This window comes from Plodia interpunctella, chromosome 11, assembly GCF_027563975.2.
Source record: "Plodia interpunctella isolate USDA-ARS_2022_Savannah chromosome 11, ilPloInte3.2, whole genome shotgun sequence".
In the NCBI taxonomy this organism is placed as follows: Eukaryota; Metazoa; Arthropoda; class Insecta; order Lepidoptera; family Pyralidae; genus Plodia; species Plodia interpunctella.
Genome location: NC_071304.1, coordinates 5,395,533 through 5,423,264, shown reverse-complemented (window position 1 = coordinate 5,423,264; position 27,732 = coordinate 5,395,533). Strand labels below are relative to the sequence as shown.

The 27,732-nt window shown below is 35.7% G+C and overlaps 3 protein-coding genes across 8 annotated transcripts in view; 1 reads left to right on the top strand and 2 right to left on the bottom strand.

Moving 5' to 3' along the window:
- Positions 1–177: 177 nt before the first annotated feature.
- On the top strand, positions 178–21,186 carry SecCl (Secretory chloride channel). Of its 5 annotated transcripts, none has more exons than XM_053751639.2 (8): positions 178–369; positions 14,663–14,852; positions 14,958–15,270; positions 15,354–15,512; positions 16,460–16,615; positions 16,991–17,156; positions 17,346–17,544; positions 19,537–21,186. In XM_053751639.2, exons 1-8 carry the CDS (start codon positions 302–304, stop codon positions 19,798–19,800), a joined length of 1,515 nt encoding a protein of 504 aa, XP_053607614.1. In that variant the 5' UTR covers positions 178–301; the 3' UTR covers positions 19,801–21,186. The 5 variants fall into 5 exon arrangements, with proteins under 5 accessions (XP_053607614.1, XP_053607612.1, XP_053607615.1 ...); XM_053751637.2 differs by having other exon boundaries at positions 15,354–15,518; XM_053751640.2 differs by lacking the exon at positions 16,460–16,615 and adding an exon at positions 16,285–16,440 and having other exon boundaries at positions 179–369; positions 15,354–15,494.
- LOC135309813 (uncharacterized) lies at positions 8,535–10,945 on the bottom strand. Its single transcript, XM_064436239.1, has one exon. It carries the CDS (start codon positions 10,440–10,442, stop codon positions 8,535–8,537), a length of 1,908 nt encoding a protein of 635 aa, XP_064292309.1. The 5' UTR covers positions 10,443–10,945.
- Positions 21,187–22,167: 981 nt separating the features above from the next.
- LOC128673646 (kinesin-like protein KIF19) overlaps positions 22,168–27,732 on the bottom strand; it is a 21,112-nt gene continuing 15,547 nt past the window's right edge. The window contains exons 9-14 of one of the 2 annotated variants that reach the window (XM_053751628.1): positions 27,352–27,633; positions 26,133–26,310; positions 24,907–25,120; positions 23,348–23,486; positions 22,921–23,040; positions 22,168–22,491 (exon numbers count right to left, since the gene is read on the bottom strand). In XM_053751628.1, coding sequence (XP_053607603.1) covers positions 22,401–22,491; positions 22,921–23,040; positions 23,348–23,486; positions 24,907–25,120; positions 26,133–26,310; positions 27,352–27,633 — 1,024 coding nt within the window. In that variant the 3' untranslated portion in view covers positions 22,168–22,400. The remainder of the gene's footprint in view (positions 22,492–22,920; positions 23,041–23,347; positions 23,487–24,906; positions 25,121–26,132; positions 26,311–27,351; positions 27,634–27,732) is intronic. The other variant, XM_053751629.1, reaches the window with a different exon arrangement.

Genomic DNA, 27,732 nt, shown 5'->3' with positions numbered 1-27,732 from the left:
TGTGTCGTGCCCCCAAGTTAAAACGATGCTAATCACTAAAAAATATTTCCTTCTTAGGCATAAGGCGTAGTGGTGACGCACTATATATACCTGTATCATCAGATAAACTTGAGAAATGTTAATTTACTTGATCTGTATGTAAAAGCTCAAATGATATAGCATGCGGCGGCGCCCGCGCAGCCTCTGTTGGCGTGTAGCTTGACGACTCGCGTGCAGTGCTAGAGATTCGATCGTGTGCACCGGACCGGTCGGCTTCGCGATTCTGTTCTTTCTGTTGCGTCCTAATGTTTCATTGATCATCATGACTTCAAGGACTTTGCTATTTAGTTTGTGTTTTATAGTAACTTCGAATAACGTCCATGGACAAAAGTAAGTGCAATTTGATCGTATCTGCAATATGTAAAATGTATGTAATACATAATAAAAACTTTTCGTTGCGTATACGCATAATTCAAAATAAGGTCCCACATAATATCCCTACTAAAATAATCACAAGTTTTTAATTGGGAAAAATCCCGAATTACACCGAATGTATAAGAATTTATTAAATTACTTTTGACTAGGATTCGAGCACTTAACAGAGCAGAGAGCAGGTCACTGAACGAATTCCTTGTTGTCCTAGGAAAACTAAGTTCTGAGCGAAATTTGATTATCCAATCAGATTTAAATGTGTCTGAAGTGTGACCGTTTGTCACCCCATAATTTGAAATATAATGGGCTGATGACATCGATGAATTTCACATAGAGTAAACCTAGGATACCAAGGGTACTAAGTAATTTTATATTGCGTGTTTAAATTTAAAATATACTTAGACAGCACGGTTCTATATTGCAAAGTTGGTTTTTATAATCACTATTGAGATAGTGCACTAAACAGTATGCCCATTATTAGTTCTATATCAATCAATAAGAAAACAATGGGCAGTAACAACCGTATATATATATGGGATGTTAGCCATCAGCGTTTCGCGATGTTCTATACTTACACTAATAACACAAGTAAGTGCCAAACTGTTAGTAACAGTGTATACTGCTTCTATCGTCTGAATACTCGTAGTTTTATTTCCAGGATTCTATTGAGTCTATTACATCGTGAAAAATCCTGCACTCTAATTGATGATAGGTATACAATACCTATTGTCTTTTATTTTTTCAATTGGCTATTCGACTGGATACAAAATTAAATTTATGAATATATTTAAATAATCAAAAATATTAATTAAACATCACTTTAATTGATCAGTTTTATTAATTACGAGATTTACTATTTTTTCGGTCTCATTAAAGTATTATTAGAATGCTTTTTGACTCCAAAATACGTGACGTTAAAATACATTAGTGTTATATAAAATTTTGTTTTTTACATTACAAAAATGTAGGTATATTTGACTAATTGGAGAATAGCCATGGCTATGAATTAGTTAGACCACGAGGAAAAATGAATCCTGTTAAATTAGTGAGACCGTTTAGTTAAGCGATAAAGATGTGTTTTCAACAAAATGATCCTCGGCAATGAGGTATACGACTTTAATACAAAAGGGGTACTTATATTTACCGGTCTAAAATGTATTTGTTTACCCTTCCATTATTATTATTACGAAATTACATTTGAACTAAAGACGACGAAAACGTTTCTCAAACTAAGTATTAGATAAATCTAATCGTCGAACACCCATAAAAAATAACATAGGGTAGTAATTCATATCGGACTGTCCGATTTGGATACAACATCTAGTGCATCAATATCGCGTGGTACAACCACAGACGAATCTTCAAAGTCGTTAGTAGTCTCGGACGAGAACGTGAACAACAAAGAGAATTATTTTGTATCTTGGATTAAATCGTCTTATTTTTAATTTCACGATTTGTTAAAGGTTCTTTGGTGGTTATCAGAGTTAAAATATTTTTCACGTGACTCTAGTTGCGATTTCCATGAATTATCTTAATAATTACTTATTAAGATAATTCATGGAAGGTTCCAGGTGGTTCCAGGAGATCAGGATCTTACTGCTCCCAACGAGGAACCTCCTTACGCCGGTTAACGGGGAGTGATGTTTGAATGTTCTGATCTTTATATTCATCTGTATCGTGTTGTAAAGTTTTTGTTTATCTGTCTCAAATAATTGATAATAATAGATGATATGAAGTTGTTCAGACATTTCGGTCTCTTAAGGGTAGGTGACCATGTGACATCATAAAATGATTGTTCAGTATTCATCCGTCATTTTTATCTTTCATGTTTTATGGCAGTTGTAACCTTGAATGAACTATAATATAATGCTGCTTACGGTGTCCCTTGTAAATTTTGGAGTCTTCTGTCGTCCGAGATAACAGTTTTAATTGATGATATTTGTAGATACTTATTCCATAAATATATTCTGATCCTGGTAAATCCGAAGCGTGCGATTAATTGATGATATTTGTAGATACTTATTCCATAAATATATACTGATCCTGGTAAATCCGAAGCGTGCGATTAAGGAAATATCGAAAATTCCATTAACATAGGTTTAACTTAGCACATGCAATAAAAAAACATACTTATGTTGTGTGTTACCTTTTAAATTATAGAAATCAGATTTTTATTATTGTATGTTAATCCATTATCTTCCAAAAATGTATAACATTTTCAGTAAGCACACAATCTGATAAAACCTTTCTGTCTCAATGGTTAGCTCAAATTATGACCATAACGAAAATTTCCAATTTGTCAGAATTACACGCATCATTTACTAACTCGGATGGGTTACCTCGTGTCGTCGCTCGGCTTGGGTCTTACAGACTTACTACAATTACAATTTTTTTAGTTATTATTATTTCCTTATTCGTTACATAGTTTTCGGTATTACTGAATCGATTTCCAAAATTATTTTAGTTGCAAGTTGGAAGCTTCATTATTCCTGAATGGCATTGGATAAAATAAAAGTACCTACGTACTTTTTATTCTGATCTATAGGGAGCGTAACCTCAAGACGCAGCTATAATTTGAAATCAATACATATAATAAAATAGTAAAAAAGTTGTGTCTGTACATTTATAATGAAAAAAAATAATTTAGGGCGATGTAGAAACATAGTAGAATAAGAATTTTGAAAAAATGTCTGTATGTCTGTTTGTACACGCTAATCTCCGGATCTACTGAACGGATTTGAATGAAACTTTTTTGACAAAAATTGTCCGGCCACACGAACGACGTCGCGGGCATCAGCTAGTTAGTAATAATTTTCAGTTGTGATAATGATAATATATTATGCGATATATTATTATTATCACAACTGAAAAATAATAGAAGGTAATTTTGCTTCGATGTGAGTCTGTCGCTGACATGCTTCATTAGGACTAGTTATAAAAACTGGAGACACTTTGTTCAAATATACTTTTTGTACAAATTTGCAATGAGAATTCTGAAATATAGAAAATCTTCTAAGTACTTATATTGTTTCCGTATTCCGTCCGTTTGGACCAGTTAAAAGAATAATCATGAAAATAGTAGATCATTCATACAATTTTATTAAACGCTCTCAAAATATCTACGAACCTTAATATTTTGTTATTAGGCTAAACAAAATCGAAGCAGGCATAATTGCGAATATCGAGGATGAGATGGGAGAAACAAAGGTAAACTACATTATTCTCTTAAAGGTAGGTAAATGTTGTTAGCAATCACGTGATTAGGACCATTGATCCTCGATCGAAGTTAAGAAGTAAATAATCACAATAAAAGGACACTATCTACCGCAGGTAAATGCCTATGTAACTTATGTAACTTTTGCTTTACTCTGATCTACAATAGGTAAGTACCTATTGTAAATCAGAGTAAAGCAAAAGTTGTGGTCTTTCTGTTCCTTGATATGACTGTTGTCTGGTGTTGAATAATTGCAAATATTTGCATAAAACCGACGTCAATTTTATTGTAATTATAATAAGTCACGAGTCCTTTCCTACTGTTGAACTGATTATAATGAATGATCGTTAGTCATTACTGCCGTGATTTAATAAATGAATGAATTTACAAGCGAAATAATTATGTTGTGTTTCACACGAGCAGATGCATAAGGGTAACAGAGACCATTTAGTCTTAGGGTACCTAATCACAATGGTCTGTGGTACCAACTTGCAACTATTCGTTCTTAGTATGTACTTAGTACATCTCCTGACCGTGGGACTCTCTTGAAAGTACAGCGATTTTATTTTCATTAAAAATAAGTTTTATTCACTGACCCAAATAATTATTAGGTTATGTAGGTAGGAGATCTTTCATCTACTAAGTTATGCTACAAATAAATTTATACTTGAAATATTAATGAAAATCGCAATAATAGATGAAACAACCTGCAATATAATTGTGGAGCTTTGGCAATTAGCCAACCACTACTAGGTTCTCACGTATATTAATCAATACATATAATAAAATAGTAGTAAATAATTTTATGTACGTGGAATATATTTACATTTAAAAAAATACGATAGAGTCATAGAAATAGAGTAAGAATTTGAAAAAAAAAATCTGTCTGTATGTCTGTCTATCTGTTTGTTTGTACACGCTAATCTCCGGAACTACACGGACTCGAATGAAACTTTTTTTGTTATATAGCTTTTAAGCCTGGGCAACATATAGGGTATAAATGATTTTGACAACTGTGACACCAGATGGAGAATGAGATGAGATGGGTTCAGCTAAACTATAGCAAATATACAAATGACGACTTAAGAAAAATTGTTCAGTCTGATGAGCATTTTCTGTTGAGGTATAAAAATCTAAAAGAGATTATAAATTATTTGAAAGAGTTTATAAATTATTCTCCACAAATTACTGCCGCACTAATGCAGGCAAAAGATCTCCCCTTTATCGTCTAGTCGATTTGTTTTACCAACATTTCGAAGGCAGACATCGTAGACATCTTTAATTTATCACTTTCTAAGATTAAGACGGAGCTCCGTATTATACTTAACAACATATAAATGTAATTAAATAGTAGGTATATTGGATACTCATACTTTATATTGTATTAAAAACACAGTAAAACTTATTATTACGAAGTGCGGGTTTGCATTTCACTTCTCACTGTCGAATTGATTCGAAGTGAGACGCAGCGAACCAATCATATTGTGGTGTGGTTGTTGTTGCACTGTGAAACTGCAGTGTTTTCTTTCTCTTTAAAATCTTTCGGCCACGCGAACGAAGTCGCGGGCATCAGCTAGTTCAAAGTAAAAATGGTTTTGACACCAGTTTCCGATAGTTGCAATAAGAAGATTAGATACAGATCTTATAAATTCAGAATGAATATATTGACACTGTGGCTAAAGTTTACCAACCTTATCTACATTGTAGGTGTGTATAGAAAAAACATTGAAATATTAGCGGCATTTTCACTCTTTTATCCTTGGATTATCTCCCAAGATCAGATTATCTGTCGTGACGTAATAAGCTCTTAATTACCTTGATTATCGCATGCCGACTCGTTGAGCTATATTCCAGTGAAAGTATTCCTAAAACCGCTGAATTTTTATTATTGTAATAGTGTCCTAGTTCGGTTAGACATAAGGATTAAACGTTTAATATACAACATTTTACATAAACATAATGGGGAGAACCAAATTCAACTACCAGGATTCCTACGAGGATTTTCTTGTAAGTTTTGTTTACATTCGAAGCAAGCGTACTTACGTACATGCTCTTATCAATCTCTACGTCAGTCCGGTATCATTGCGGCTAAAATTTAAAGCTTTTAAATAAGCTATTGTTTTCCTAAAAGATTTAGTGTTGCCATGATTGCAAAGATATATATTTTGCGTTTATGGGTCTACCTTTATCGATTATAAGGTTGGCTACACCATTGAGAAACCTTGTGACTACAGTCACGGATTCACGGAAATCTAGGAATATTTTAAAAATCTATCGGCGGTGACATCTGCAATTAATAATTATCATTCAAATTTTTACTTTATGATTCAAGTGTATGAAAGAACCATTTCATGCTGGCTGGCAATAGGTACTACAGGACGTTACAAATTAAATAAAAAGTAAATAAAAAATATGACATCAATTCTAGAAAGTGCCATGCAAGACGCTTCATTGAACCTTAAAGAAAATATCGTGAAGTAGATTGTCACTATCCACAGGCACCTTGAACAGCGAAAAACATAGTAAAAGGTCAATCGGCCGCTTCCTCGGTCCATCGCCCAGACGCGCAACAATTAGCTAAACGTAATTACTACAGCTGGACTTTTTTTTGTTTACTTATGTATTGAGACTCCTTCTGAAGTAGGTGACTAGGACTTCTTAGTATGACCATGCATACCTTGCTCTGCAAATTCAATGTTTGAGTTCCATCCAACTTTATGATCAGCAACGCATAAATCACTTATTTTTGCGAGGCCTTATAATGAACTCGAAGTGTTCACTTTTCAGTTTGACATACCTACTTAGGTCTATTTTATGAATGCATATCATAAAGGTAACGTACATCTTTATGATATGCATTCCTCTTCTTCATGAGCTTTTGATCGCAACCTCACAATTTGCAAAAGGTTGCTTTGAGTGTTTATATCAGTACCTATCTGTTACTTTAGTACTTACTTGTTACTTATTTGTTTCTAAATTTTATCCGTTTGGTCTTCAGATAAGTATTTTGGTAACTAGATAGTTAGAGCATTCCGTTGGCATTGTACTTTCCTCGATTTAAGTTTCCCTCTTGTTATACCTATATAAGTTTAAAGGCTGACTCTGTAGTAACATGCCTAACTCATTTTCAATTAAATTACGACGTCTTGTGTTTTTCCATCTTTACGGTTCACCGGAAGTAAGCGGTGGACTATGAAAACCGCCATAATCACCACTGTCCAACCAATAGTCCAGCCCATTTTCTTCGCAATATTTTGAATTAGTATTCTGTGCAATACGAAAAGTTACATCCATGGTAATAATTTCTAACCGAAGGCACATTTCATTGCACAGGCCGATTTTATTAACATGCTGTGATTTGGCTGTTGTAAAAAACACTCTTTATATAATTAATGCCTTTCGAATGTTTTCTCATCATGTATTGTCGCACGACGAAACCATGAAGTCTAGACTCGCAATGAATCTTAATTAGGCAGGTACATATAGAAAATCCCAAACAATGCATGGAAGTTTGTCCAAATTCAAGATAGTGCCTAATATGACCTTTAGCCCTGGAAATTTAGAACGTGATCTTGAAATTTAGTAGGCACATGCATACAATATAGGTACTGTAATATGTTATGGGCCATTACAGTATGTACACCTTCGATAACCGATCATTACACACTATTAAAGGCAATGTCTAAGCTATCATATAGAGTAATATTATATGAAGGATCCATTTATTGTTACATACATGCATTAACCTTTGCACAGGTGCCTAATAGCTTATCATATTCTTATCATAGTCCCTAATCTTAATCATTATTATAATATCACTTTACATATACCCATTTATATCCAGGGTTCATTAGTTAATAACAAGCATTATTATATTTCAGATTCTAAACAACGTTTAGAATCTGATTTTATGGTTTGATGACATTCCGTCTCAACTATAGTTTTGTATTTCTTATCCGTATTTTATTTGCAAGTAAGTAACTACCATCTGAGTCACATAAGGTAAATAATTAACGATTAGTGTCCAGCTAGCGTGTAATATGTGTTAATCTGAGCCAATTAATGTTTAAATGTGGTAGCGTGACGATTAGCAAACGGTAGGCCATCAGGCGCCGCCGCCGGCGCAGCCTGACTAGTGCCAGTCACATGACAGAACCATTGCACCTTCGCAGAAGTTCAAGGTAACTTGCTGACACTGATTACAAAGCGAAAACATCAATACTACTTTTTATACGTACATTTTCCTTCAATGGTTGTATGTGTGTATTTAAATTAAGAAATCTTTTAATCAATACTGTCTTCTGTTCGTACTTCATTACCTAAGTGATTTATTTTTATGAATATTTAACTAGACTTACACAAGTTAAATCAAAAATTTCCGTGTTTATAGAATTATATACGGAATCAGCTCGACTCGCTTTATTAGCGCGAGTTGCGAATGTTATGATACAAACCGCACATGGACAATTTTTGGAATGTACCTAATAATTTTAAAATATATATACCTAGGTTGTATTTTAGTCAGAAATGTACTAATAATAATATAAGGTAAGGTCACCAAATAAGGCCTACCTTATTTTTTTTATTTCTTAACTAGCAGGTTTATAATAAAAACGCACTGGTTATTTGAAAAACTTATATTTATTGATTAAACTTTGTAATAAATGAAACAAAATTGCTTTAAAAACGAAAATCACACTTTTGTGAACATAAATATCTAAAAAGTCACTTTGGCCTTATTGGGAACCCTGTGTCTTAATAAAGCCTTATTAAAACAAGTGAGCATTCAACTTCTTAATTAATACAAAACATTATCAATACTTGTATTAAATCTAATGAGATCCTATTAATTACTTTTGGTCATTTTAGATCAGACTTAACGAGTTTCTCATCATGTAAAAGTACTTAATTAATCAGCCTTTTTCAACTTTTTTTTTAAACAATCTCCAGAACAGTAAAATATTTTATCAGTTGATGTGAGTCCAACACACAGCTCATGATACCAAACGCCACAAGTAAGACATTGTCGCATATCATCAACTCGATCTTCTTTACAAGCTGGACAGTACCAAGAAGATTTCTTATCGTGACGTTTTGGTTTTGATCCCGTAAGCTTATCTGCTGTCAAAGAAGCGGTCCTCGTTGCAGCGACTGCAGTTTGTGCAGATGTACGGCCAGTGACTGACGTTGATTTTGGTGTCTTTGTGTCAATCATTATCATTGAAGAAGTGCCCGGAACAGCTTCTGCTCTTGACGATGGTACAGTAGTCTGTGGTGTGGAATTCGTAGCTTTGTCACCAAACAAATCTTTTGTTACCTCTTGAGCCCTGTAATTCAGAGACTTCTTGCGTGGAGCAGTCGCTTTAACTTTAAACTTAGGAGTTGGTAAAAATTCATGAATTTCACACGTGGTGGATTGATTGTCTATCTTATGTGGAGTTTCAGCATTCAGGTTATTTTTAAAGAGCAAGGACAGTGGCAAATTTTCAGTATCTGTGCCTGAGCCATCTGAATCTTCCACATTTGCAGTTGAAATCTCTTGTTCTCCCGTTTGTCTTGCTTCATCGGATAAGACAGCCATATTCTCACTGTTTGTAGGTATTGGAAGTTCTGACAACGCAGAGGGCGCAAACGCCTCTTCAGGTACAGCATCTGGGTTATATGGATACAACCCTGTAGCGCGAAACCCATTCGAGATATTGGTAATAGTCATACATTTCGGCCATACTTGTGAGAGAATAACATTGAAGCTTGTCTTGTTAACGGTTCGTTCGGGATGCTGACTGACGTATTTAATCAACTCTTGGTCCCAATGGTGCTCAAAAGAACGATAAACGGATTTATCCATGGGCTGTAATTCGTGAGTGGTATTTGACGGAAGACAATATAAAGTGATGCCACATTTCTCAGCTTCCTCGACAATAGTAAAGTCCAAGTGGCATTTTGCACCATCAAATATAAGGAGACATGGCCCTGATGTTCTGTATTTATTCAAATGATTAATAAACTCTATGAATGTTTCTGTTGTCATACTTCCTTTTGGCGTCATCTTCACCAGAGATCCTGGTGGTAAATTATCTTGGTATTCTGGCTTTAGTCGCTTGCCTTTAAATAGTATCATTGGCGGAATAGCCGATCCTATAGCATTTCCGCAGCCTACCACAGTCACACTTTCAGCATGCTCATTCGCTATTTGATGAACTCTCTTTCTCCCTTTGGCTGTCAGAACTTCCTGCTGATGGTGCAAAGATATGCGACAATTTTTCTCATCAATGTTGTAAATGCTTTCAGGTTTATGTTCCATTCCAAGTTTATCCAGCACGCTTTTGTATTTGGAAAAGTGATCTCTAACAATATCTTTATTTAGTTTTTGAGCACGAGCTGGATTCATCATCTGTGCTTTACGACGTGCTAATTCAGGGTGTCGTTTGAGGAATAATCTCAACCATTTTTTCCCCGCTGCATTTTTGGCATCATTGAAAGTGTTTGGAATTTTCTTAATTTTACAGAATGAGAAAGCCTGTACGCGCAACATTTTTGAAGTCATCGGTACTCCAACATCAGCCAAACGAATTATTCTTCTGACAAGTCCAGCTTCTTGTTCTGTAGTCAATATAGTCGACCGACCTAGTTTTCGTGTAGTCGAACCACTCTTTAGATGGTTGCGTAGGGTTCTTCTTGGGATGTTGTATCTAGCTGCAGCAGCATATGTAGATAATATACCCCTTTCTACCATTTTTACAGCGTTTTCCATCTGTTGCGAAGTCCACTGAGCCCTTTTTTTCTTTGTGGTAGTAGCTGGTGATTCGTTTTCCATGATGTTACTGAAAACAAGGGTTTACTATTGTACTGTGATACTTTTCTAATTGACATTAAACAGTTTCCTAATAAGGCCTGTACCTGTACCGTAATAAGGCCTATACATTTTTTTTATAGGCTTTATTAGGGCATAACATATGGTATAATAAAACAACAATTATACGGAATACACCCATATTACAACTTTTTGACTTATGTGAGGAGATGGCTTAACTTATAATTAACCTATAGACAAAACACAGCACACCGTGTACGAGTAAAAATAGAAATACTTACTGTTTACTCTTCCAGAATTTTATAAAAACAAGCGTGCGCTCCGCGTCGTGGTTGTTTTCGACTGCAGGTTCCAACACGCTCGCGGCACCGGCCCCTTGCTGTGCTTGTATGCGTTAGTTAATGTACATGCACACTTCTACAAACATTTGGCGGTCATTTGAAATCGTAAAGCGGGAAATTTAAAAACTAGGCCTTTTTTGGACATAGGCTTTATTTGGGTCACCCACCTTATATAATAAAACCTGAAATAAAATGTATTTCAGGTAATAACATAAGTACAGTATAAAAACCTAATACAAATGCCAGTGACCCATATTATAAATACCTTACAGACTAACATACATATAAATACCTTATGCAAATTGGGTAATCATGGTACCTACCTACAACACACTTGTATTCAATTATAGTGCAAGACACTTCTCACACATCTGATCATCCTTCCTGTTAGCACTGCGACTACATATTTACTTATTTTCTATACTTATAAGGTATTAAAGAAATAATTGGCATACGATACGACCGATCCTAACCTTACAATATGGAGCTTTTTTCTAATAACTAGTACTACATAGAAAAAAATAGGTATAATATATATTTGCAGCATATAAATTTAGGCTGTGCATTAATAGGTTTAAACGGACAAAAATATATCAAGATTTTATGCTCCTCCGTCAACCTTGCGAAAAAGGTAACTTATTACGAAACAATGCTAGGAAAGCCCTGATTTTATTGAACTCAATTAATCTTTAAAAAAGGCATTAATGGCAGATTTGTTTATAAGGATAATTTTCCTCATTTTCTACGATATCGAGTAATTTAATCCTAATAAGTCTGCAGTAGGTACATTTGACATTTAGATTAGTAATCTCCGTAACTCGTAACGCTGATGTTACGTATTTTTAGTTCGAATTAGTTTATTTTGTATTTAGCTTTGTATTCGTCTGGATACAAAAATTTACAATCAAAGAGAATATGTAACTGATTTATATACAGAGCATTATTAAAACGCCAATAGCTACAAAATGTACGGATAATGGCTACAACACGGAAAAGTCAATTAGAAATCAAATGTTGGTAAAATTGTGTGACACTTCACCCAAGCCGCAAAATAAATAGTCATATAAAAGTTAAGACGTTTACATACAAACAACTACAGTAAACTCTCAGCTAAGTTTCATCATTTATTGACAACGACCTTCACAATCTTCAAGCGTGGCTTTACTTTACCTTACATTTATACCAAAGTGATTTGGTACAGATATCATTTTTATCTGGTGTCTCTTAATTAATTTGTCATGAATTCATGACAGTCGTGGACGCATGTCGCAATGCGTGTTCCCCTTATTACGCGCGAGCAATTAGCGCGCTGATATGAAATCTGAAGAATTACATGCACCGCACTGAAACTAATTCTGCCAATATTATGTTACGACTTAACACTTACGTGTCACAGTTTGTTGTTAACCAAATTGAATAATAAATAAGAAAAAAATATTTTTAAAACATAAACAAATATTTAGCGCAGAGCTGTGCTCTACGAAATGTTTATTGTAATTCTTATTTATTTAAGGAAATCATTTTTTATTATTATCTTATTACAAAAAAAAAATTGTTAATTCATGCACAATTTTCATTCAATAAAACAGGCAATTCATGCACATTAGATTATTCTTGGTCACTTGAACAAATATTATTCATTCATTCATAACAAACATATTGGATACGAACATTACTGCTTCATTTACTTTAAGTACTTTGACTTACAACTTTTACCAAATAAATTGATTATTAGTTAGCTACCAAATACTTAACTATCAGAAAAATGTGAGACATTTGCTTGTGTATCTTGGCACCTTATTGCGTGATGCGCTAAGTACAGCTATTAGAGCTACTCGTAGTAATATTTCTTTCTATTTACATAATTTATTTCGACTTCAGTTATGGATGATCGATGATGATTATTTTATGAATGCACTTGAGTACATTTTCAGGCCGAAGCAGTATACCATGTTCTTAAAACTCCCACAATAGTTCCTAAATAAATACAATTATATTTAAACTAGTGGCCCGTCCCAGCTTATAAACTAAAATAAAAAGTAGCCTATGTCACACCTGAATGATCACTCTTCGTCTATCTCTGTGCCACATTTCATCAAAATCGGTCCAGTAGTTTTTGAGTTTATTTATTACAAACAAAAATACAAATCTTTTCTCTTTATAATATTAATGGATAATAAATTAGATATAGATAAGTACATAATTTATATATACACTTATTTTTATAGGCAGTATTCTGTATGTTATCTAGTCAATTAAAACAAATTATCTTTATGTCATTTATCTTTTATGCATAAAAGTTGCATCACTGACTTTCATGCGTTTTTCGGTCTAAGTTTCTACTTATCTACGACGTATTGAAACAAAATGCTTATGAAATATTGCTACCAAACATTTATTGTAGCTTTTATAATTTTTCGAATGATGACTTTCATACATACATAGAATACATGGCATATATCAAAATGTCACATCCAATTATTTTATTGTTTCATAAACACTTCCATGTGACAATCTCAAACTTCTCATACTTACCTACCGTATTTATTTTATTTTATTATGTATAATTTATGCGGAGCTCTCAGTTGGCACCTCTCTGAGTCACAGAAATGATTACAACTTTTACTACTCAGTTTTGTGTGACATCACAGCAGTAGTCACATCATTAATATAACTAATGTTATCCAAATATGTAATAAATATGTAATAAACACTTACATTTACAACATTTTATGAGTCTCATTGTGTATAAGTTTGCTTATTGCAAGCTATTCTAGTTATTTAGTCATCCACTTGCAAATAGGGTAAGATATTTATAAGGGTTAATTTCCTGTAAAATATTAGTCTGGATTTAGATTAGAACATGAAATACATGTATGATATTTGCTTAATATATGAATTAACTAGCGGCCCGTCCCGACTTCGCTCCGGTGTAAACATAATCATTACATAGTAAAAACAAAGTGGGTTCCCGCTGTCTGTCCCTTTGTATGCTTACATCTTTAATGCAACGGATTTTGATAATAAATTTATGAAAGGAAGGAGCGATGTTAATACATAAATGTTAAAAAGTTAAATATTAAGTAGTTACAACTCCCTTACTCACTACGAATGCATGTACTTACATTCAGACAAAATACAAAATCCTCGTGGTTTTGGGAGGCAAGTTGATTTCATACAATTTAATTAAATAAATAAAAATTAGGTAATAGTTACATTTATTTTTAAGTAAATACGTAAGTATATTCGGCATGTTGAAAGTGTGGAAATTTCTGATAAAGTAGATACTTTGTTTAATAACGCTAAATACACTTCGGTTAATGTAGACACACGTAGCGGCTTAGCGGCTTAATCTTAAAGCAAATCTCGTTGGTATCAGAAAATCGGTCCATAATGTTATCAGTTTCAGAGCACAAATATTGGCTTTGTTGTCGCCAGCAGCTCCCACCGACCTTGCTGGTGAGTGTGTCGTGAGGAACTAGCCGACTTCTTTATTATTAAGTAAAAGAAACATTCATTAGGAAGAAGTAAAAAAAATAAGTAGAAATAAGTTTTTATATAATTATATTATAATACAATTAAATTATGGAATATATAGGTCTATAGGGATATAATAGGTCTTTTTGAATATGTAATTTACTAAGCTTTTTTGAAGCGTACAAACCCTTTTATGTTGAAGTAACTATGCTACTTACCCCTTAAATTACCGTATTGTTCTGTATTTTGAGTATAATACCCATGCATTTAGGTCAGCAACTTCACAAGTCCAAATGAATTCCCAAGATATTATTAATTCTTTCGAGGCGTCGCGCAGCCTTAATGTCCGAGTTTGCTACATTTACCTTCATCAAACTAGAATAATCAGCATATGAATTTTTGAAGGGCCATAGGACTGGAGTGTCCATCGCTGGACAAAGGCGACAGCTACACGCAGTCGGAGTTCCTCTCGCGGCTGGCCAACGAGTGTCGGTACGACCGCTTGTTGCTGCCCACCTACATCTCCGGAGACACCGTCTACGTGCACGCCAGCTCCTATATCTACTTCATACAGCCTGCGGAGGCCCATGATCTGGTCAGTAGAACTGTCCCAATAGATCAGTAAAGACAAATTATGCATATAACTGCACAAATATTTGCAATTGTTTAATACGTACTTGATTATCTTTTTATATTTCAGAATTTCAAATTACATTTTTTACTACAACTTCGATGGTCCGATCCACGTTTGGCATACGCTCTATTTTCTCCACAACGTGTAAACATTATCGGGGAGAATGACCTGCGGCAACGGATTTGGGTGCCACATCTGTACATGTCAAATGAGCAGTCATCCAGCCTGATGGGCACGGATAGCAAAGACGTGCTGATCTCCGTGGCGCCCAACGGGGAAGTCGTGTTCAGCCGCAGAATGCAAGCCGTCTTGTACTGTTGGATGAATCTGCAGAAGTTCCCTTTTGACGAACAAACTTGTTCTATGAATCTTGAGAGTTGTAAGTATAATGGATATATTAATAGTTACCTACTGTGCTTTAAAAATATTAATGTCCTTAATCTTATCGTTTGTAAATTCCAGGGAAATACAACGCATCCATTTTGCGCCTGATGTGGGAAAAGGACATACCGCCGGTTCGTCTTTCACCTGAACTGCATCTAACAGAATATTCTCTCATAGACTTCTGGACAAACGAGTCCGTAGTCAGGGGTGACATAGCAAGTATGCGCCTCATTGGAGGTAGATGTAATAATCACTTTCTTTACTATTCCTGTTGTACATGTAAGTTTTAAAGTACGTGACACAATTTACAAAATAATTACTTATTTTCCTTAAATCAGTGATGGCGATTGCTTGCAACAAAACACTGGATTGTTCATAGCATTTAATAACAAGTATTGGGTTGTGTCATGTCCTCCGTTAATGGTTTGTGTTGTCCTGTATCTACTTACTACACATTATTTTGCATAACATTGAAAACTAGTTTCATTAAAATAATTATATTACGGATATAACTATCAAGTGTAATTTAGACCGTAAATATTTTATTATAATTTTGCACACCTTCCATGCATGTCACCTATAACATAGTGTTTTGGGCTTTTTAAATTACCTGAACTGAAGTTTTACGTTACCTGCTTTGCAGGTACTAATTTTAGGCAAAATTAAGTTTTGACTAAACCAACTCTTTAGGCAGTTTGCTCTGTATGTTGAGATACTTAAAAGAATGTAAACAAACCATAAAAAGGGTTTTTTTATAGGCAAAATTCGTGAAAATATGGATAAATTATAAAAATACCTCAAATGCCCTATGCCTTATTCGTTTCGTTCGGTACACGTCTTTTATATTTACCAAAATAACTTAATTATAGACTTAGGTAGCTCGTGTAACGTTTTATTTGTCTTCGTGCAAACCACGAGGGAGTTAAATAATATTTCCGTATCTTCCAACTAACTTCATTGTGCAAAATACCTAATCTTTCGAGTAGGTACAAAGAAATTACTTTTTCAGCTGGTAACTACAGCGCCCTAAAGTTCACTTTCAAGTTAGGGCGCGAGGTCGGTTACTACCTGATGGACTACTTCATCCCTTCCATGATGATAGTGGCCATGTCTTGGGTCACATTTTGGTTGCAAGCTGATGCTTCTGCTCCGAGAATTACTCTAGGTACGTTCTATTTTTCCAGCCGACAACTACAGCGCACTAGAGTTTGCTTTCCAGTTAGGACGAAAAGAAGGGTTTTACCACATGGACTACTTCATCCCTTCCGTAATGATTGTGGCCATGTCTTGGGTCACGTTTTGGATAAGAGCGGACGCATCTGCTCCAAGAATCATACTAGGTATGATGCGTCAGGGTTTTGTTACTAAGCTTGGGATGTTTGTCTGTCCTGTCTGTCTATACGGTGGTCTGGCCAACCTTCAAGGAGCTGTACCTTTTCGACTATGTTAAGATAATCAGCACTTTAAAGTTTGGGTTGCACCGTGAAACGTTGGCGTAGTAGTCTAGTTACTTACCGTCCGGTCCGTAGTAATAGTTGCTCAATTAACCTGTAGAGTATATGTCTAGCTATTGTACAAACGAACTGACTGCGCTAATTTATTTCTAACACGTTTAGATAATTACCAATATGTAATTTACATGAATATGGACCATATGCAAGGTAAGTAAGAATGTTATATAACTTGGCATAGTTGACCTGTGTTTTGTACCGCAGGCACGAGTACAATGTTGTCGTTTATCACGCTCGCGTCGAGTCAGGCTAAAACGCTACCCAAAGTGTCGTACATCAAAGCCAGCGAGATCTGGTTCCTGGGCTGCATCGGGTTCATCTTCGCCGCTTTGGTCGAGTTCGCGTTTGTCAATACTATTTGGCGAAGAAAGTAAGTTACTTCAAATTATCAATTAAACTTAATTTTAAAGATTTCACAGAAGTACAAATTAAGACCAATTTGTTAATTAGACCATGTTGTCAGTAGATGTTGAAAAAAAGTATGCAATAAAGCTATCAGATCTAACTCAAAGAATACTTATCAACATGCGTAAGTTACCTTTTACACCTATGTTTCCAGGAAAGTGGTTAGTTTGAAGAAAGTGAACAGCAAGTACATCCTGAAGAGTACATTGACGCCGCGGCTGGCGCGCAAGGAGCTCCAGAAGGAGTTGGAGACGTCACCCCAGCTATCCAAGTCGCGCTCGTGCTCCTCGCTGAACCAGGACACCAGCAGTGACCCCGCCGGCCCCACCTACAATAACTACCTCACCGTGCACGTAAGTATAACTGGAACTTGGATAGCTTCTATAAATTTAAATAGCCCCATTCATGCAAAATATTATACTATAACATAGGAAATTTGAGGTAAGTCATTTCGACTTAGATGAACTTAAAACTATATTTCTCATTATTGAATCTCATGGCTATATGTGACTTCATGTCACAAAGATCAGACAAAAAGATCAACGCTTTTTGATGATTTACATGCCTACTTTCTCAGGTACCTTCACAATCTTTTAATACTCATTTTATTAACTAATTAATAACACATACGGTTTACCAAATACTGCAATCGGCACAGATTTATTAAAAAAGAAAAGGGAGTATTTTGCATTGGAATACTACGAGTACAATAGGTAAAACGGAACTAAGTATTAAATTCCTAACCTTAAATATGATATTGTTGTTAATATTTTATTCTCATTGCTTTGAAAGTGAGAACAAATCTTACCTCTTTATTATTGCGTAATGACAGGATAAAAGGTAATAATGGTAAAACTACCAACCACTCATTTTGTAAACTCTAGCAATTTGTAAGTTATGAGCACGAAGTGGTGTCTATTGTCATACGTACAAAAGCCATGCAAAATAATTGTAAATTTGAAAACCAATTGAACAAAGCAGTGGATATCATCGCAAAGAATTAAAATAATAGGCTAGTTGAGAGGGTCTTTGAATTGTAAGACACATGTAAATTCATGAGAAAACACTAAATCAGATAGTTAATCGTATTTAAGTACAGAATATTCGTATTTGATTTTTATCAATAAGTAGCAGAGCAGTAGAATATTTTAGCTTCTAATTATTTCGTAGCACAGATTGGACCTCGAACTCGTAGCATACAATTTCTTTGATAGAAAGTACGATTTGACCACTAGGACGTGTTGATCGTGTTGGGGATTAAAAAATATATAACTGAGATTGAAGTGAGATTTAAAGTTTACAAAGTTTGTCTCACGAATTCTTTGCAGATTATTTAATCGAATTTTTGGATCCGTCTTTCTTGCTAAACCGAACAGGCATGTCGGTAAAAGAAATAACCCAGCCCGTTCACTTGTCTTACCATGCTAGTTGATTGTATTCAGTAGTCGTAAAACGTCACATAAACAGCATTCAATTATCATATATGGATTTCAACGGAACTCAATACTATAATTTAAAACATTGCACCGTTATTTGTATAACTGTGATGCGGATTGATTTATATATAACACCATCTCGAGAGATGATTTGTATAGTCTCGTGTATTCATTGAAGGTTAGTCTTTCAATAAGTGACTATAAATATCACCGTTTCATTGTATTAGATAATGATTTTAAATAATGGTACGTAGCAGAGGTATAGATAGGTACTTTTTGTTTCTGTTGTTTGTTATGTTGAGATGTGTTTGTAAATATTTCATAGTGGTTTTTATATTAGAACGGGGCAATTCGAATCTACATGCTTATACTGCCATTAGCATCGAAATGGTAAATCAGGATAAAGTTCTTGTCCATGCCGCGATTAGGAGTGGCGAGTACCTAACTATTAATTGAGACGTAATAGAGCTAATAAAAAAAAGAGTGTATTGTACTAGCTAGTCACGAGACATCACGCTCCTCAATTTTTTTCTCGTAATGGAGTATTTCTAGAAAGCTTATGTTTTGTATCATATTACAATTAGCATTATTTTACTAGGTATTTACAAAGCGTGTAACCTATTTCAGCCTCACGTTTTGAAGCGGTTTAATTTTTATGCAAATTAGAACTAAACAAAAGTATTGTTTTGCGCCCTGTTTATGCAGGGTAGCATTCGCGTTATCAGTTCTTGTTCAAGAGTATAGATAAGAGCCATTAGATTTTATTATGTATAGAAAATGTAATTCCACCCAAGTCTCTCATGAATTCCTAAGTTAAATAGTTATAGTGTGATTGTGTGTGATTTTCCCTTCGTTAATCTTTTGCAATTACATTAAGTACACTGAAAATTTTAAACGTGTCCATTGCAGAGCTTCCCATCGGCAATGAACTTGCCGACCATCACAACGCAGAGTTACGACGACCTCATACAGGGCCCGGGCGGACACAAGCCTCCCGGAGCTCCCAACGGCTCCGGCAGCGATGGCTCCGACGACCCCCCGAAACAGCACACCTGGACGCAGATGACGCCGCAGGAGATCGCCACGTGGATCGACAAGCGCTCCCGGGTCATGTTCCCAGTACTCTTCATCTTCTTCAACATTATTTACTGGACTTTCGTCTACTGCCTATGATTACACGTTGCCAGCTTGAGCAATATCGAATGACAATGAATCACGGTGCGTCAATCATTTGGTTCCTTGACGAATAAATGTATCATAGGAATTTTGCGCAAGTATAAGGAAATATACTTGGAATTTACATTGCTAACTACTTGTTCGTAAATTTTGTTGTGTGATATGAAAGGGCTTGAACTATACATAAAAAAACTGAAATTTACATACAGTCATTCCTTAGATTATGTAGCATAATGTATAAATAAGATTTTGTGTTGGATGTTGAGGTCAATCATACGGTCAATCGAGCGCCAGTGAGACAGCAAAGATCGTTTTGCAAACAAACGAGTTTTCATTCATAGAATTAATGCAAAAATATAATCTACGGTTTTCCTGGGCGTAAGTTTCCGATATAGAATATACCTTTACGTATCATACGACTAGAACGTGGCCATATTTTTTTAAGTAGAAAATTTAATGTTAAGAGTAAAAAAAATTGTTCCTGTTATTGAAAAACCTTGCCTAAATTCGAAAGAAAAAAATATACAAAACATGAAAGGTTGGTTTTAAAAATCTTATGAAGTTGCTACTTCCACATAAATAAAATCAAAATATTATTCTACATCTGAATAGAAAATTGCTATGTAATCATTCAGTACTATTAATAATAGTATATTAATGCCTACATCGTGCGTTTTCTATGGATAGTGTGTATATGTATAGTTTTAAATAATGCAATTTTGATCCTTAGAAACTGTATAGGTACTTCTCACAAATTGAAACGTAATTAATAACGGAATGGTTGTGAATATTGTTACTTAGATATTATATATTTTTTAATGTAAATTCAATTTTTATATTATATAAGTACTTATAATCTAAGTACCTACCCTGTGAGATTATTGTTAATGGTATTTAATATTTTAGTAGGTGATCATATATTTGTATAAGGCAATAAAAATAGGCGAATGAAAATATAGGTTAATTAAATTGTGCCTGTGGGTACTTAATATTAATAAATAAATATATAAGAACAGATCACACAGATTGAGTTAGCCCCAAAGTAACTTCGAGACTTGTGTTATAGGATACTAACTCAACGATACTATATGTTATAACATATACATATATAGATAAACATCCAAGACCCGGGCCAATCACAAAAGATCATTTTCCATCGAACCCGGGACCTCTCGGTTCAAAGGCAAGGACAGGCAAAGACTTTACCACTGCGCCACCGAGGTCGTCAGCAATATTAACGGAATCTTAAGAAATGCTTAATTTTATAATTGTCGTTATTTTATTTATGTTCAATTAGGAACATTTTAAACTTACAAGCGGAAACAAATTAAATAAAACAAAATTTAACACATATACAAATATTTTTTATTTTAAGATTTTGAACTATCCAAATACACAAAATATTTATATAGATACTTAATTTTAAAAGCGGAAGTCATCTGAAAAACTGTTGCCGTTGTTGATGTAATTAAAATCATAACGTAATATTAAAGCATTATATCAGTGTTAAAACATCTACTGCACAAAGACACGAGTGTTGACTAACCGAGGTAGCTCTAAACTATATCAAAGAATAACTAATAATACGTACGTATTAAGTTCAATATGGTTTTGCTTCAAAATAATTGATAAATAAAAATTTTATTATGTATCAATCGTTTAGGTCCGGTGGCAAATGAAAAAATAGGAAAAATGGAATTCGTATCGAGCTGAAGACTGTTTGAAATCATAAAAAGATATCGTCTTTTATATATATGTATATCGCATAAGATCTAGTTATGGACAGCGGTTACAGATACTTTTATGCTATTCAAGCGAATAGGGTTGAAATTAGTCAAGGTATTTATATATTTTTCTAACAGCATATATTTTATTGTGACATAATCTAAGCAGAATTATTTTTTGTTTTTTATTTCTCATTATTGCAAAAAATCCAAGTTCATGAATCCAGTCACAACTTGACAAAATAAAAAATGGATTTAAAAGATATTATATATACTTACATATCATATTTATGCTGAATCCGTTTGTGGATTTGCTGGAATGCCCGGCAGAGGCAATAAATATCAAGTAATGTAATTTTACAAATATCTACATTAGGTAATTTGCTAATAGTTTGTACAAAATTATTGAACAGAGAACACTGTCGTAATGTACTGAGGTGGAATAAAAGACGGAAGATTCATAAAGATTAAGAGAAGACAGAGGCAATCTTGGAACATTGCAAAAATATCACTTCTGTACTTTTTCTGTAGTTAAGAAAAACTACTAGCTTCAAACTTTGTACACCGTGAGTAGATATTACCTACTACCATGAAAAATAAAATCACATGAAATTTTTTCTATGCTATCATTTTTTTCTCGTTTTCACCCTAAATTTCTGCACATTGAACGGGACCACCAACACTCGAACTAAGACAGACGCCGACTAGAATGAACATACATTGCTTAGTTTGTATAAGAGCATTTATTTAGCGCAAGGGAAAACCAGCAATGTACGTCGAAACATCAAAATCTGGTGAACCGTTTGCCAATAGTGAATAGCCGGCATTATGATAGGGACACATACAACACATTTGTGAATCTCTAGCGCCGGTTCAGGTCGCGCCGCGGTCGGGCGCGCGCGGCGCCGCCGTCACCAGGCTGTCGTCGCTCGCGTATCGCTTCAGCGTCGCTGCGCTCGCTTGGCTGCGAAATTACACAAACATATAACTAGATATTTCGTCGGTTCTTGTTTTTTATTAACTATGGCTTAAATACCCATTGTTTTGGTAATGGAGCAGGCAGACGCATCCTCCTTGACAATATCGATGTGACATCAACAAGAAAGGGCACCTTCTGGAGGGACGTCGCTTTCAATGCATAATACGCAACAAAAAAGAAATTCAAAACCCAAAATCGCCATAAATTTCTCTCCTTAAGGTACCTACCTTGTTCGTTTTCTCTGACTAAGGTTGACTGGACGGGATCGCTTTTATCGCGGGATCGCGATTAGTCCGCATTTGTGCCATTTGTATTTTTTTTTCTTTGGTGCAATAAAGAGTGCTGTTCCTTTTTTCGTAGAACGTCACTAAGGAGATCGTAATGAATCAACCGCGGACATCAGCTAGTACCTACCTGTACCGCGTGCGCGGGCGGGGCGTAGGCGCGAGGCGCGGCAGGCGGTGGTCGCCCGAGCCCGAGCTCGAGCCGCGCGCCGAGCCGCTCGAGCTCTCCGACCACGTCAGCTCTGACATGCTGGAAATATTGAACAAACAGATGCTTATTAGCACATTTTCGTGCGTTATAATGGCTAATCAAGTATCAAATAACGAAATACTGTTATCAATAAACGGTTTTAAGTTGTTGTGCATATAGCTGCCAAGGTTTAATAGTGCCCCTTTATTCGCCTCGTACAGCCGCAACAATATGGACTGGTCCTATTCTAGGGCGGGACCAGGATCACACGTCATTAAAGGTTTGTTGAATTGTTAATTGTTACATAGGACATCCGGCAGCTAATGTAGAGAATTATTTTTATAATAGTAAGGATTATTGAATGTACCTGGTAGAAATAGGCGGCAGGCGGTACGGATAGGGCGGCGTGTAGATGTCGTTGCTCTCCGTGTAGGTGGAGGCGTGGATCTCCTGCTGGTACAACTCGTACATCTGGGCCAGCTCGGAGGTCACACCGACGCCCAGCTCTGGAAGTAACAATATGGTGCTCATAACAGAACCAAACAGCATACTAATTGTAAGATTAATGTGCAAAAAACATGAGAGTTGTTGTTAAAAGAAAAAGCTTAAAAATCCTACGTTCTTTATTAAGAGTATGAAAAAAGAAATAAATAAGGATCATGCTATCTGTCACAAAATACCGAAAATAAGTATTATGTCACAATTGAGTGTAGTTCCCATGTGTTCCGTTAGTTCCGACCCTAGAATAGGACCACTCTGTATCCTATATCGTACTTGTTGACTAAGGGTTAAAATTGCTTCACAACTGGTCGTAAAGCCTAATTTTCAAGCGGACCCTGAACCCTTTGAAGCGTCGCAGCTGAAAATGTAGGTATCTGTGATCACGCTCAGATGAGACAGAAATGGACAGTATCAAATTCACAAGTTTAACTGATAACTCAATGCTCTATTTAATTAATTTATTGTATTGTGTTTATTAATAGGTTTTTAATTGCATTGATTTTATTGATTTAATTACATACATCATTTAGATTATATTTAATGTGTCGCCATGTTTTAATTGTAAATGTAACTTTTTGTACTTTATGCCGAAGTTACAGGACTAGTCTAGTGTGTAGTAAGATGTCATTTTTTTGTGGCCATAATATACTTATTCACTCAAACTTATTACTAACCTAATCGCATGATTGAATGCATGCATGATTAACACAAGAAATAACATAATAGACTGAAAGTCATACTGAAGTATATACAAGAACTGCCACGTGAACGTTAACCAATTTTTGAAAATTACAATGAGATGAAAAATTCTTGAATCCAGCGGGAATTGAACCCGCGCTCCTCTATCCGGGACAGTGATCTTGACCATTTTAAGACGTAAACCTCGCGCTCCGGACCGCTGTTAATGCGGGCTGGCAGTTCCTGTCATTACATAATGTCCCTTTATTGACTTTTATTTACCAGCATTGCATGCTTGTAATTATATATTGTATATAAAGAGATGAATTAATTTAGCCGATCTGGCATGGTTTCGATAGCTCAGTAGTCAAGAGCACTGTCCCGGATAGACAGGGGCGCGTGTTCAATTCCCGCTCGATTCCAGATTGTTTTTGTTCAAAACATCCTATTTGTGTTCAGTAGTGTGTTTGTATACTATAATGTGCTTTTCGAAAAATCAATTATTGTTATTCTTATTACTACTACGTACTAGCTTTGTTCCGAATCTAGAGTAAAGCTGGTGCGACTCACGATTGAGTGGGAGGAATCGCTTGAGATCGACAGTCTGAAACTAAACGTAGCAAGCGAACGGTATTTACACCTCCGAACATGTGTCATGTGTGTACGGACCGATTTAAAAACCTACAATTTGTACTTTGCCACCGGGAATAGGGTCAGATGAAAGAGAGAGTAGACAGCAGGAGCTACCTTCTAACGCGCGCCGCTGTCGTGTGATGATCTCGTCGGAGAGGCGGCGCTGCGCGTCGCGGCGCTGCAGCGCGAGGTCGCGGCGTCGCAGCTCGTGCGCGCGCGCCGCACGCTCGCCCTGCAGCGCCAACTTGTCCGCCTCCAGCTCGTGCACGCGGCACACCAGCGCCAGAACCTCGCGCTCCGGACCGCTGTTGATGCGGGCTGGCAGTTCCTGTCATTACATTCATACTTACATTTTTAAAACATCTTTGATTGACTTTTAATTTACCACCATTGCATGCTTGTAATTATATTGTCATTAATTTATTACTTTCCCGTCCCGTTTTCACTCAGGTAAAACCATAATAAAAAAGTAGTCTGAACTTCTGAAGGTTTCGTCTGTCTCCGTGCTAAATTTCATCAAATCGGTCCAATACTTTTTGAGTTTATTCATAATAAACAAAAAACCAAAAATACAAATAATTTCTCTTTATAATATAAGAATTGATTATTAGTATGGATAATGTACCTACAAAATGGTTAAATGATTTATCTATTAATTTTATTAGGGCACATTTAGAATATATTTTTCTGACATTTCAACACAAAGTCACAATGGTTGTGACCATACACAATATGACTCAGATTTCGACGAAAAGAAGAAGATGGAAAAATACCATTGTAGATAATTTTAGATTACAAAAGTGTGAAGTGTGAACTACGCCAGCAGCTACGAAATGCTACAAGGTCGTAGCGTGCAAAAGCTACGTAGTGCTACAGCTGCCTACGATAATTAGATCACCTACGAGATCCCTGCACATGCTACGAATTTTATGAGGCCTACGATCGCTACGTCGTAGCTGTAGCACATGTGATCTGTTGTCAGATCCAATATATTTTTCAAGGTGATTTTCAAAATGCAATTTTACCTAATTGCTCTTTATTTAAAGTATTCGTATTGGTCCTAAGATGGCTAAAACGAAATTAAACTGACAGCAGGTCCATTGGGGAAGAGTCGCAAACGACAGACAGCCGTGAAAAGAGTTGGAAGAAGCTTTTGTCAAGAGGCACACTATACTCAGTGACATGTAAATACATTAACAACTGAGACGAGAGTTAAGGATAACGTCCCAAAGATAACAGAATGGTAAAAAAATTGATCCTGAAGGTAAAGTTTAAGTTGCCCAACGTACTTTTTTTCCACCGCTATCTCGTTGACTATGGTAGGTTCCTACTTAGCATACCTGTTCGAGCTGCGCGCCCCGCAAGCGCACCTGCTCGAGCTGGCGCTCGACGCGCTCGCGCTCGGCGCGCGCGCTCTCTTGCTCGCGCTCGACGGCCGCCAGCTCCGCCCACGCCTGCTCCACCGCCACCTCGGCCTCCGCCCGCTCGCTACCGCTACTTGACAGCCCTGTGCCGCCTCTGCAATTTTTTATTTGTAGTCCCGGCGTCGCTCCGGTAAAAACATAATAAATTAAACAATTAATCTTTCCCAAATAACCACACTATCTATTGGTGAAAACCGTTTGAAAATACGGGCAATAAGTAGTTTTTGAGTTTTCACGAATAGACACACAGACGCGGCATAGCACTTTGTTTTAATAATATTAATCGTAGCATCAGTAGTTCAAATTATGGGTACTTTTATTATGTAAAAAATGTAGGTTACAAACAACAATAATTCAATTTATTTATTTAGGTACACTTCACCTTCAGATGTATGATTTATTTTATTGTTATTACTCTTGATCGTATCAAAACACGGTGACCTTTAAAAAGAAAATATTAACATGTCGACTTTATTAGGTAAAACATCGGGCGATGTACTAATAAAACAAACCCTAATTATTTTGGGTGGTTCGCAGAGCGTTTCGACCGCTACGGTCGCGCTGTCATTACAATTATTCAAATTTTAACAAAGACAAAAATTAGTTTTACTCACAGACCATTCGTTTTACAATATGACTTTATATTAATTACTATGTACTGTAGTAATGTCAATTTTATGAATGATTGATTTTGGAAATGATTCCTTCCTCAAGAAAATTGACGGATTATAATGACAGCGCAGCCGCACCGGTCGAAACGCTATGCGAATTACCCTTTTACAGATCTGACATTGGAGTCGGACATAAATTTAGCGATAGTTGTTACGCATATAAGGTCATTCATACATAACAAAACTTATGCTTACAAAAATGTAAGCATACATATGTACTATACATATGTAATATATAAAAATATATTACATATGTATAGTACAGAATAATGTTATAACATTAGATCTTTTGTTAGCTCGCTTTAAAAATTAAGTAGGACTAGTTTATGCGAAAATTTAGCTTATTCTTATTAACAAGCTTGCATTAATCGAACATCGATTGTCTTACAAAAACTGTTAAATTACATTTATAAATCAGTAAATCTTAAAAATACATGTAAACAGTGATCTCTGCAAAGGCCTACCTGTAACTCTGCTGAGTGCTAAGCCGCGATCCCGCCATGCTAATAGGTTTGTAGAGGCGGTTGAAACGCGCCTCCCAGTGGGAGATGGTGGCGTGTTGGCGCTCCGCGTCCAGCGCCAGGCCCAGCAGGTGACTGTCCAGCTCCATCAGCCTTCGCCGCAAGCGCATTTGCTGCTTAAATGTGGACACGATTGCCTCTCGCAAGGATTTCAGATGGGCCGCACTCTCTGCGTCCTCCTCTTTACTCACGTCTCCTATGAGCTGGAGGTCTTCTTTCGATCTACTGGCAAAACATTATTTATTTAACAAAAAATATATACCTAAGTACTTAATTAATGGGTATGACGATGACACCCATATAAAGTTACAGAAACCGATACTT

Excerpts from the sequence above, each read along its gene's own strand:
- SecCl (XM_053751637.2), top strand. The coding sequence starts at position 302 with ATGACTTCAAGGACTTTGCTATTTAGTTTGTGTTTTATAGTAACTTCG. Across the intron at positions 15,519-16,459 it reads GCGCCTCATTGGAGGTAGAT|CCGACAACTACAGCGCACTA; the intron begins GTAATAATCACT and ends CTATTTTTCCAG. Across the intron at positions 16,616-16,990 it reads TGCTCCAAGAATCATACTAG|GCACGAGTACAATGTTGTCG; the intron begins GTATGATGCGTC and ends TTTGTACCGCAG.
- LOC135309813 (XM_064436239.1), bottom strand. The coding sequence starts at position 10,442 with ATGGAAAACGAATCACCAGCTACTACCACAAAGAAAAAAAGGGCTCAG.